The 12,388-nt window shown below is 41.5% G+C and overlaps 1 protein-coding gene across 4 annotated transcripts in view; it reads left to right on the top strand.

The window, feature by feature from the left end:
- Positions 1-7,028, top strand: part of RPRD2 (regulation of nuclear pre-mRNA domain containing 2) — a 46,329-nt gene extending 39,301 nt beyond the window's left edge. For all 4 annotated transcript variants that reach the window (XM_039512961.1, XM_039512962.1, XM_039512959.1 and 1 more), the window contains one exon: positions 228-7,028. In XM_039512961.1, coding sequence (XP_039368895.1) covers positions 228-2,956 — 2,729 coding nt within the window. In that variant the 3' untranslated portion in view covers positions 2,957-7,028. The remainder of the gene's footprint in view (positions 1-227) is intronic.
- The last annotated feature ends 5,360 nt before the right edge of the window (positions 7,029-12,388 follow it).

Genomic DNA, 12,388 nt, shown 5'->3' on the forward strand with positions numbered 1-12,388 from the left:
TATGGAAATGCAAAGTATTTAGTATTAAATAGTACGTAGAGATGGCAAAGTCTAACCATTTTGTTGGCTCAGATGTCAGCTAGTTTCAAAAATTTAAGTGTGTAGCTTCTCTGCCTACAAAACCAATCGTGATGATGGCTTAGCACGAGTTTTCTGTTGAAATGGTTGTAGGTTACTCTGCCTCTTAAAATATGTAATTAAAATGTTTTGTTTTGTTTTTTCTCCAGGTTTATCATCCTTATTTCAAAGTGTTGCTGGAAATACAGCCCAATCAAGTGAAACGGCATCTCAGAGCACTTCAGCATCACCAGCCAATACAACTGTTTCTTGCATGAAAGGGAGGAATGTTCCTTCCAATACTCAGTCTTTTATGTCCAAAAATGTTGGTTATTCTCCAAATTCTTCTACTGCTGAGGTTTCTTCAACTTCGGTTAACAAGGCTCCTGTTGGACATAGCCCAGGGCTTTCAAGTTCTGGTTTTAAACCACCAACAAATTCCCTTGGATTTGCTAATACCCATCCTACTAGTCCTTCCCTTTTACCAACAGAAACCTCATTGAGTCAGTCCTCTGAGATTTCAAAAACAAAGCTGGAGTCAGAACCGACCTCTCCAAGCCTGGAAATGAAGATACACAATTTTTTAAAGGGAAACCCTGGTTTCAGTGGTCTAAACTTGAATATTCCAATTTTAAGCAGTTTAGGGTCCAACATCACATCAGAAAGCCATTCATCTGACTTTCAGCGTGGTCCTACTAGCACTTCTATGGACAATGTGGATGGGACGCCAGTCCGTGATGAACGAAGTGGAACGCCAACCCAAGATGAGATGATGGATAAACCAACATCAAGCAATGTTGACACTATGTCTTTATTATCAAAGATTATAAGCCCTGGATCGTCTACTCCCAGTAGCACGAGGTCCCCTCCTCAGAGCAGAGATGATGGATATCCCCAAGAACTGTCTAATTCTGTGCCTGCCTATAGGCCTTTCAGTCTCGGCAGGGATTCTCCAGCCAGCATGTACAAGCAGTCGACCGATAATATGGAAATACCTTCTTCTTTAATGGATTCCCCTCAGGAGAAGTTTTACCCAGATACATCTTTTCAAGAAGATGAAGATTATCGTGACTTTGAATATTCTGGGCCACCACCATCTGCCATCATGAACCTGGAGAAGAAGCCTTCAAAATCCATTTTGAAAGCAAGTAAGCTTGCTGATGCTGCAGAGTACCAGCCAGTTCTCTCTAGTTACAGTCAAAGAGCGCAAGAGTTTAGTGTGAAGTCGTCTTTTTCTCAGTCTATGAGGTCTATTCTTGATCAGAATGAGAGCTGTGATCCTCTGTCGTCGTCTTCTGGAATGTATGGAAGTTACAGCCTACGAGCAAATGACTCTGGATCCGATGGTTCCCCTTCACCCAGTAAGAACGATGTGTTTTTCACACCAGACTCCAATCATAATAATTTATCAAAATCTGTGATACATTCTGGCCTGTCACAGAAACAGTATCCAGACTCTCCCCATTCACTTCCTCACAGATCACTCTTCTCTCCTCAAAACACTCTTTCAAATCCTGCTGGTAGACCACCCACATCCAGTGTGGAGAAATCTTTAGGTTCTTCCATTTCTGCCACTTCAACAATTGAGTTTAAGAACATGCTTAAAAATGCATCTCGCAAGCCTTCCGAGGAAAAGCATTTTAGCCAGGTTCCTAAAGGTAGCTCCCATGAAGGGGTTAGCCTATCTAGTCTCAGCCAAGCAGGAACTTCTACAGGAGAGCAGCAGCAGCAGCAAGAGGAGCACTATCGTATAGAAACTAGGGTGTCGTCATCTTGCTTAGACTTGCCTGATAGCACTGAAGAAAAAGGAGCCCCCATAGAAACTCTGGGTTACCATAATGCATCCAATAGGGGAATGTCAGGAGAACCAATTCAGACAGTAGAATCTATAAGAGTTCTTGGGAAAGGAAATAGAGGACACGGGCGAGAGGCAACTAGAGTAGGCTGGTTTGAGCTAAGTAATACAGGTAGTGCTTTTGATAATGGGCCCTCAAGTGCTACTGAGCTGCCCACCATGGGTACTGGCAGTGGAATTGCCAGCTTTCAAACACAGTACAAAGAACATGTGCCACAATTTCAGGAGAGTGTAAACAATTTCAGAACAAATAATTTCAGCACTGCCTTTGAGCGTCACATACCACCTCCTCCCATAGAGCATGGAACTCCTTTTCAGAGGGAACAAGTTGGTGCACCTGCTGGGCCCCCATCTGCTCCGCCCAAGGATCATGGAAGCCTGTTTCCTAGGGATCACTCAGTTCCTTCACACATGTCATCAGTGGATCACACTAATCCTTTTTCAAAAGAAAAATCCTCTCCACTCTCATTGCCTCATACTGCCCCTCCTCCTCCTCCTTCTGTGGAACATAGCGGGGTTCCATTTCCTACTCCTCCCCCTCCACCTCACTCCGTGGAACATGGTGGCGTTCCATTCCCTACCCCGCCGCCACCTTCTGGGGAACACGGTGGCATTCCATTTCCTGCCCCTCCCCTGACCGTGGAACATGGTGGTGTCACGTTTTCCAAGGATCACGGTACTATTCATCAAGGAACTATAAAAGAGCATTTTAATGTGCATTCAGGACCAAGGGACCATGTGGCCCCACCTCAGCGAGACCACAGTGGTCCACCCCTTGGTCGGGTTCGAGAAAACATAGGCCTAACTTCCCTTTCGAGAGATCAGCTTGGGCCATCCCATAGCGTTCCTCCCATTGGCCCATCTCATAGAGACAATGTAAACCGGAGTGGAATGATGATTAGGAACCCACGACCAGACTTTAGGCCTAGGGAACCTTTCATAAACAGAGACCCATTTCACAGCTTAAAAAGGCCTCTGCCACCTTTTGGAAGGGGCCCTCCATTCTTTGCACCAAAACGCCCGTTCTTTCCTCCCAGGTACTGAAACATACACGCGTCTCTGTAAGTGAAGGTATTTTGGATATTCTAGAGAGCAGTGGAAGTAGCGCTTTCACTTTTGTTTTTCCTTAAAGAGCCCCATAACATTTTTCTAAATTAAATATGTTCTGGTACTTTTTTTGGTTGTTTATTTTTTTAAGCCAACCAGTTGGCGTAAATCTAGCAAAATGTTTTAACAAAAAATAAGAATTTTCCGAAGAATATTGCCGTTGAAATAAAACTTCTAGTCGTAAAAAAATGATTGAATGTGCGATGGGATGTTATTTTTAGCTGATTACCAAATTGTTTTGCTTCATGAGTCCTCCGAACCCATGTCAAAAAATAGAGGTGGGGGAAGGAACTCTGTTGCTACTATTGATTAAGGAAGATAAAGGGTCCAAGCTTTCAAATTCTTCCCTGTGGCAATAGAAATATTAAGCCTTCCTTGTGCCTTTTGTTTAGGTTAATCAGTCACTTTTTTCACTGATGTCTGCTCAGTCGGTCCCATGCTATGAAGCCTTGGAACATCTTGCTGCTTGCTGTTTTCCATCTTGCTGATAGGAATAGGGAGAGGGTAGGCAATTAACATGGTCAGTTTTTCACCCCTTCTGTTTGCTTTTTCTGCCTTTTTCAAAATGCAAAGGGAACCCCCCCTGCTTTTCACAGTTGACCGCTTTGCCGCTGAGGGTCTTGAACTTTTCTCCTAAGTTGGGTTTCAGAAAACAGTCTCTAAAGTATGTGCACTTCCTATCTCTAACTTGGCTTCCTTCCTCAACATGCTAAGAGGGTTATATTTTGCTGAATATAAATCAAGTAATGCATTTAAAATAAGTGAATGCAGGGAGGTAGCTAGTGGTAAAACTCAAATCTGTGCTTACACACACATTTAATGTACACAGTGTATATTTGAAACATGTGCCTGCATACACATGTACAAGCTGCATCATTTTTTTTTTCTTTCTTGTCTTGTATCACAGATCTAGGCCAGATCTAGTAAACTATCTTCACTTTTTTCCTGGAAGCATTGTTGACATACATGTATTCTTCACTTTTTGTAATCACACCTTTCCTTGTGCTTTGTTTGAAGTACATAGTCCCATGTAAGATGAGAGAGAAACTGCATGCAGCAATGTGAAAACAATACCTAAACTCTCTTCCCACGTTTTCATAAACTCACTTCTGCTGCCATGTGCATAGAGGACTTTGTGTGGAGTTGGAATTACTTTATTTGATTTTTTTTTTTTAAAGTGAGTAGAATACAACATACTAGTGTTTGATAAAGGTATGGAAAAATATCTATAAAAATAACTACAAAATGAGAAAATGGCAGAGCATTTTGTTTGTGCTTGGGCTGTGTGTTTTATTTAATATATATAATATGTATAATTATATTTGCATACACAAGTAAGTGAATTGGAAGGTTGTATGGGTGTATTTTATTGAATTGCCCTGGGTTTACAGAAAGACTGATGTTATAGTGCCAGTGCATAAAAACCTTCTCTGTTTTCTAATCTTAGGATAAAAATGTGCGTTCCACTTCATTTTGCAGTCAGCAGCAGATGTCACCGGTTTGTAGGGGGGCTGTATTTAGGCAGCATCATGGAATGGTGCACCTTGTTGTGTGGACTATTTCAGTTAAACAGAATTCCTGAAAAAGTAACTGCATGTGTAATTCATGCAAACATTGAGTGTTTAAACTTTTGGGTTAAATTTAAACAGTATTTATTCCCTTTCTGTTTCTTCCGAGTTCTGTTCTCTTTGGACACCGCAGCTCCTTTCAGTGAACCTCCAATATGATTATTGAATGGGTAACACACCAAAGTACTACTGTGAGGGTAGCTCATGTAAGTTAAGCAAAATGTTCAGAAGGTAAAAACAAAGCAGTATAGATATAAAGCAAGAAAACTACGTAAGAAGATGTGAGAATTCACTTATCCTGTGATATGAAGTAAGATGATACAACTCAGTTCCCTGTACACCAGCACTCAGAATGTCTGATCATATTTCTTCTTAGTCTAGCCATACAGCTCTTAAAGTTTAGGACTTGTAGGACATGGATATATTTTAATATCTAATGTTAATGGCCAGCACGAAAACTGAAAACATTTCACAGCTTTTGATATATATTGCCCAACTTCTTTGCTCTACTGGAACATTTGAAATGAAGCTTTCAGTAACAGCGTGGCATTCCATTTACCTCAAACCTAAACTACACAATCCCATTGCTTTAATATCTATCCTGGCTTGAAGGGACAGTTTCAGAGAAGTCATAGCTTAAAGAAACCAAGGGGGTGAAAAAACGCAGGAGGTTCTGATGTAAGAATGGAACCAATATTGACTAGAAAAAAATTTCCCTCTAGAATAAAAGAATGTGAATTATTTCTGCTGCTCTTGCTTAAAGTGATTTCGAGGTAAAGAATTACTGAAATCAGATGGTGACCATCTAAGAACTGCTCTTCATGCCATCTGACATGCCTGGCGAGTGGCTTCATTGCTCTTGGAGGTGGTTTTTTCGGTAACTTGAAAAGTAAAATGACTGATTTAAAAAAAACAAAAACACAAAAACTTATTGTAAAAAAAAAAAAAGACTATTTTAATGATGAAAGCTCCATGTTTTTTTGTTTGAGGTTTTTCATTTTATTCTGTGCTTGTTACTTTAAGCAAAATGTCTACAGTAACTGAAGACACGTGTACATATGTAGAAACCACACAACTTATTTCTGGACATGAAGGCGTTTTTTCCTGTGTCTGTGATTTAAACTCCCTAACCGTTCTTGAACTTTTGTATTTCACCTTATAAGAAAAAGAAATAAACATGTATTTTTTAAATAAAGCATGTAACTGTGTCTAATGAAGGACATAATTTCATAAAGAAGAAAATCAAATTGCAGACAGCCTTCAGTGTTCACTCCAGCTATTCTAGAAACAGAGAGGACAAACCAAACATTAACACTGGGGCAGCTTAACGACAGTCAATAGAATTAATATTTACTAGAGGTTATAAACACTTAAAATGTATCCCTGTTCTAGACTTCTGCTAGTGTAGTACAGCTATTCTTGTCACCAGAATTATGAGTATGCACCATTTCCATTTCTGCTGTCCCCTCAGATACACAGTATGCATACCTGCCTCTTTGGTAAAATTCAACATATGCTATGGTGTGCGCTGTATATCAGAGAGGAGGGTCTACAGCTGTGGCTGACTTTGTGATCTAAATACATTTTAGAGACTCTTTACCTGTAAAACATTTGTTCAGGTGTGAGAAATCTGTTTAGATAATGTGAATAATGGTAATTTTTTTAAAAACCATGCAGAATAAATGATCATATCCTGAAATTAATTATTCAAAAATAAGCTGCAGTGCTGTTATTTCAAAACTGCTGTAAATATTGGCTGCTTTTTTTGTGTGCCTGTTAAGATTAATTGGATATGTTGGATTTATATTCTCAAGTGTTCCGTGTGGAGAAAGCAACATGCATTAGAGGAAGCGACAATAAAACTGCAGATCATTTTGAAATGTGTATTAATACATTTAATAAAATAACTAGTTCTAATGTTTTGATATTCTTTTTTAACTGGAACCTCTATTTAAGTGTACAGGGGGTGTAAGATTGCCTGATCTGTGAAAATGACCAAAATATTGGGCTGAAGCGAGAACATCAGTTTTTTGCTCAACATTTGCAGTCTAGAACAACAGCCAGGCTTTATTTCATCTTTGCTGAATTACAAGTTTAGGGTTAGTGTGGCCTAACCCATTTTTTTCTTCTTTTTTTACTCTAATTTAAAAATAAAAAGCCACCCCCCCACAAACACAAGGAAGAATCTGCCTGCAGCACAGACTCCGTGACCGTTTTGGAGAAGACTAAAAGAAATTTAAAACTGTTGTTGGAAGATGGCTCTGTTTCTTTTAATTTTACATAGAAGCGGTGTTTGGAGGCAAATCTGAAATTACTGTTAACTTGCAGAGCAAAACACAGAAAATGGAATATTCTACCTATACTTGTGGGCTGAGACAAGTCACTTTCCCCTGCCCCCATTTATTTTTGTATTGCATATTAATAAAGTGTACTTTACTTGGTGTGGTTTCCTTTCAAAAGAGTAAGATCTTTGCACCAGTTTACTGGCTTCTGGCCTCTTGTACATACTCTTGTTATATAATTTTGAAGGGTGATAATGTTGATTTTCAGAGTTGCCTTGGCTTCCTGTCCTTTTTTGTTGTCTGGGGGATGGGAACAGCTGGCTACACAGCCTTGAGAGAAGCTGGTCTCAGTGATTACTGCTAGAACCTCACTTTCAATCTGTATCTGCATAACGCAAGAAGCAATTATGTGAAGCAGTTTAAAGAGTATAATTTTTAATAACTTCAGAGGTGCATGGTCATTATTTTTTAACAAATTGCTTTAGCTGCGATAACTTAGATTATCAAAATGGAAAGAATTTTAAACAATGAATTTACTTTTTGCCATTTATGCTGATTGGCTACTTTTTGCATTTCACTTAACATGGACAATAAGAATAGCCTGCTAAGTTCTGCATTCTGGTACAGTAATAGAATGTAGTAGTAATTTGGCTTCCAGGTGCTTCAAAGTCATACATAAATGGAATTCTTACTTCAAATTGGTTCTAGAATAGAAAACCTATTTTATTTTCCAAGCTACAATTTTTTTATCTAAACTTATGTCCTCGTCATTTTGTTAAAGATTATTTAGATAGAATAACGATTCAGGGAACGTTATGAAACATCTCAAGAGCAAGGTACTATTAAAGGAGGAACTTATGGGCCTCTAGGAATCAATACAAAAATAAGCCAAGAGGCCCCTTCTAATCCAGTATCTGTGAATCTAATGAATACTCGGCCCTATTTTTGGGAACATGCTGATTACTATATTTAGTGCTGTCTTACATGTGGAACTCCAAGCCTTTCAAGCTTTTTGTGACTGAGGGAGAATACTGCTGAATTCAGTAAGCCTATTTATAGCTTTTTCAATATATCTCTAAAGTAGTAGACAAACTCTTAACTTAAATCTCCCTTTGTGTCTGAAATGTAAAAGTTCCTCTCGTTAGCTCAGGTGTCATGCAAAACTTGGTCAGATTAAAAATGTCATATCCTGCACAACACTCTCTACCCGCCAGGCTTAATGGGAGTATAATTTGTCATTTTATTGTGATGTTGCATCCACTCACCCTTTAGCATCCAACCAAGGGCAATTACTCTCCTTGTCAGTCTCAAATGACCCATTTCCCCTCCCTCTTCATCTCATTGCTTTTGATACCATTTCTCATCTTCTTGAGAGGATTTCACAAAGTCTTTTCCAAGGTTTTCAAGAGAGGTCACACTATGGATGTGCTACTATAGAGCAGGTCACCTGCTACCCTCCTCTAGCATGAGGGGCTTTGGTTCCTCCTCTGCTCAGTGAGTGTTCTGAATCTCTCCACCTGCTCTTGAGAGGAGTCCTGCCATATTTTCTATTTCTCTCCCCTCTATTCTGACCTACCCCAGACTAACTTTGGTAGGGTTCCATATTTGCACTTCAGTGACTTCAAGGTCTTTCTTATTTTCAAGTGAAAGTGGGTAGCCTTGAAAACTTCATCTTGGATCTGAAAGTCCGTCTGGTTTCTGCTGGACTGCTGCATCAGAACCATGCATGGCCAAATTCTGTAGGAGGCACAAGTGTAAAAGTCTTGTCCTGAATTGTTAACTACTCTCAGTTGCTGCATGAGCTTATAAATAAGAATAAAATCCAGCAGCTCGCCCCTATAGCTGTTTGCGCTCTGCAAGGTCATTAAGATGATGCATCGTGCTGAATATGGGGTGTGGGCAGACCTGTTCCATAAATATGCCCACTTAGCTGCAGTTTGAAGTATCACCGACACTGCATTCCTCTTCTGTACTGTTACTTATCCCTGATGCAGGCAGACCTGTAGAATCTATAACTGGAGGCCCATGTGTTGAGTGTGTCTGATGCAGATTGTTTTAACATTAGGCACTATCTTGGAGAATGCAGCATCAGAGTCTTCCAAGGGGATATGATCCCTTCAGCTCAGCCCAGCACTCTGAATGTGCACAGGGTAAAGAGAACTTTCCAGCATGAATAAAACTGGGCAGGGTATTTGAAAATTGCTTAAATTGCAGTTGGTGTTCCTTGAGTTTTGGTTGAGTGTGGGCTGCTATGTGTTACAAGTAATAAGGAAGCCTAGGGTAGAAGTGCCACAAAATTCTCCATCCTCTTTAATCCCATTTGAATCAACCAATTGTGATTAAATTTTTAAACCTGACAGATTTTCTTCTGTGAGCTTCCATTCACCTTATTTACACATAGCTTGGCAAGTTAGCATCAGAAGTAATGCCATTTTCCACCAACTCGGCCACCCCCCCATTGCAAACTTGCAAAATAGAGATTTTATTTCCAGCTCCATTTCAGTCTGCTCGTGCAGTGAGGTGCTGCTTAGCCTATGCCAGGGCATCCAAACATATGCTAGCCAAAGGGCTGTTTTAGCAACTTGGCAGGAGCTTGAGAGATGCACTCTTAGTTTGCTGAAAATGATGCAGGTACTTCCCGCCTCCTCCCGCTTTACATCAGTGCAACCCCTGGGGATTGCTGGTTATGTGCAATTCTCTACCGTCATTATTGTGTGCCAAGACCATGTGCTGAGCCACCATACTGAAGACCGCACTGTAGAATGTTGAGAATGCATTTGTCCCATGGGCTGGGCACTTGGTATCTTTGCTGTGTTCAGATGGGATTATAAAGCATTTAAGTGATTTGAAACCACCCACCCACCTTTCCTGCGTTGACTGCTGAGCTACCATAAACGGAGGGAGCTTGCCATTTTGAGGTGACTGTGGCGTGTCCCAAGATAGGATGTGGTAGGGCGGTGACTGCCCTGTCTCTCACCCTTGTAAGAATGTGCTGAAAATTAGTGGTGTAGCTAGCTGAGCTTTGGGCATGGAACATGGCACAGGTGTGGTGTATCCCTCCTGCTAAATTAGTGGAGGTTAGGAGAATAGCCACTCATCTAGCAACACTAATGTCCATCATTCCCTTGCCCACTTTGGACCTTGCAAAGCAAAGGGGCCCCTCGCTCAGGTGGAGTTGTGCAGCGCTTAGTTTGGAAGCTGATGGCGCCACTTTGAGATCAGCTGACAATGGCTGCTGTTCAGCAATATGTAATTTGCTCCTACAATTCAGAGGCCATAGGACAAGAAACCAGACCGGGTAGTCATGCCCTTGTCCTGGGTAGCAGTGCCAAGCACAGCCATTGAGCCAAAGCCATGCCCTTGAGAAATGCCATTGTGCCGCCACAGTGTATGGAGAATGCCAATTCTTTGGCTCAACCCTCTTTTCCCCTGTCAGCCATTGTTAACAGCCTGGGCTGTGCTCCCAAATGGGCAGTGTCTCTTCTGAAAATCTTGGTTTCTGCTCCACAGAGGCTGGCAGGAATGAATAGCTTATTTGGGTTGGTTTTTTTTTAAAGTAAATAATTCAAACATTTGCAAACTCTGTCATTCAGCAGGGTCTTACCTTTGCAGACCTGACTGCTTTGCATTTAGGTACCAAGGCCTGTACACACTAAAGCTCTACATTGGTTTAGTTTTCATTGTGCTACTAGTTAACAAGCCAGTTGTGTTGACCAGTGGTTTGACTAGCTACCACCTCTCCCTTTTCCTTCCCTCAGGCCTTGGCTGGGGTTTCTATTTGACTTAATATCACACCTCCCACTTAAACTGTGATAAACGTCTAAGGCGTTTTAAAAGTGCTGTCAGGGACAGGACTTTGGTGTCTGGGCTCCCAGTCTGACAGCGTGGGTTTAAGGCTGGGATTTGCAAAGGAGCCCAAGGGAGTTAGATGCCCAAATCCCATTTTAAATTAATGAGTTTGGCACCTAATTCTCTTAGACTCCTAGCCTTACATTGTTCATTTCTCCTCTTCCCCCCTCAAGTTTGCACAGCTCACATATGGTTGGCTTGGGGAGCAGCATCTTACATTATAGACGCTTTAGATCTTGGATAAAATTTTCAGACGTGTCGAAAGTCCCATGTTTTTAAGACTGGCCTAGGTGCAAAAAGAAGCTGTATTTCAAACAACCCTGCTGGAGTATCGCGTCCCAAGATAATTGCATTCTGTAGCACTGATGGGGACTAATGTCACTTTGAGGCCTTTCTTCTCCACTTCTATGCTGTCCTCCCCCTCCCTGCTCTGCTGTTCTGGATTTGTTTCTTGGTCCAAGTTTATCTGATATCAGCTATTCAAGTACTTTATATATTAAGCTCTCTGGGCAAGAACAGGGACAGCCCTGGCCCTCCAATCTGGCAGCATATAGCACATGCAGCAGGTGGTCAGTTCTGATCACGCCTTCATGGTCTCTTGCTGGGGAGTTGCAAAGGTTCGTACCCTTCATAGGGTCGTTGGATTTTTTGTAAGGCCAGAAACTAGGGTCACTAGGATCGTCCAGTTGGAACTCATGTGTCACCCAGGCCAAGTGCTCTTATGGTTAAGCTACAGCTGATGGTTTGGAAAAGACTCCAATCTTGATTGCAAGAGACGATGTATAACTTCTATAATAAACCAACAACTTCTCACAACCTTTTGCTTGTGGGCATGAGGTTAGAAGATCCTGTAAGAGGTGGAGGCCCTCCTACCTTTAATGGGAGTTTTAGGGTATCTCGCTGGCAGGGCTTGACGTATGGAACAACGTCATTTTGCCTCCTGTCTTGTTCCCATCAAAGCGAGGAGAATAAGCAACGGCTTTTGTTTCTCCACAGCACAAGTAGCTCTTGTAACACCCGTAGCTGAATAAAACAGCTTTTAGTTGTAGTTCTCTTTTATTCCCGTCTTGGCCTAGCCCCACAGCTTGCTCTTCCACCATGTTTATATCTTCAGCCTCATGGTAATTAAATGGCAAATCTCTTCTTTCTGCTGCTGACTTGACAGGCACCAAAGCACCAATACGAATAAGCAAAGAGAGTTGTTTTTTAATGGAAAACACTGAAGGTGGGATTTCTCCAAAGCACCCACCCCTGACCTGGCTCTGACCCATTGAAGTCAATGGGAGCAGAGTTTGGCCAGGGCTGGATTCTTCTAAAGATCCTGCTCTCGTAGTCCTTGAGGTTTGTTCTCACTAGAGGAGCAGACTGACCAGCGATGGTGCATTCAGTGAAGGATCCTGGCTGTAGCTTTAGCTGAAGTGTATTAGTAGTGGTGTTACCATAATGCATAAGCGATCCTAATCTAGGTCCAGGCCTCAGTGTGCTAGGTGTTATACAAACTAAAGACCAGGCAACGGATGGGAGGAGAAACAGGCATAGGGAGGGGAAGTGACTTACCTAAAATCATGCAGTAGGCCGGAGATGAACACATCTCTTCAATCCCTGTGCAATACCCTAACCACTGGACCAATCTGCCTCTCTTGTCAAGGCAATAGGTGAAATTTACATGA

The sequence above is a fragment of the Mauremys reevesii genome, linkage group 24 (assembly GCF_016161935.1).
Source record: "Mauremys reevesii isolate NIE-2019 linkage group 24, ASM1616193v1, whole genome shotgun sequence".
Classification (NCBI taxonomy): Eukaryota; Metazoa; Chordata; order Testudines; family Geoemydidae; genus Mauremys; species Mauremys reevesii.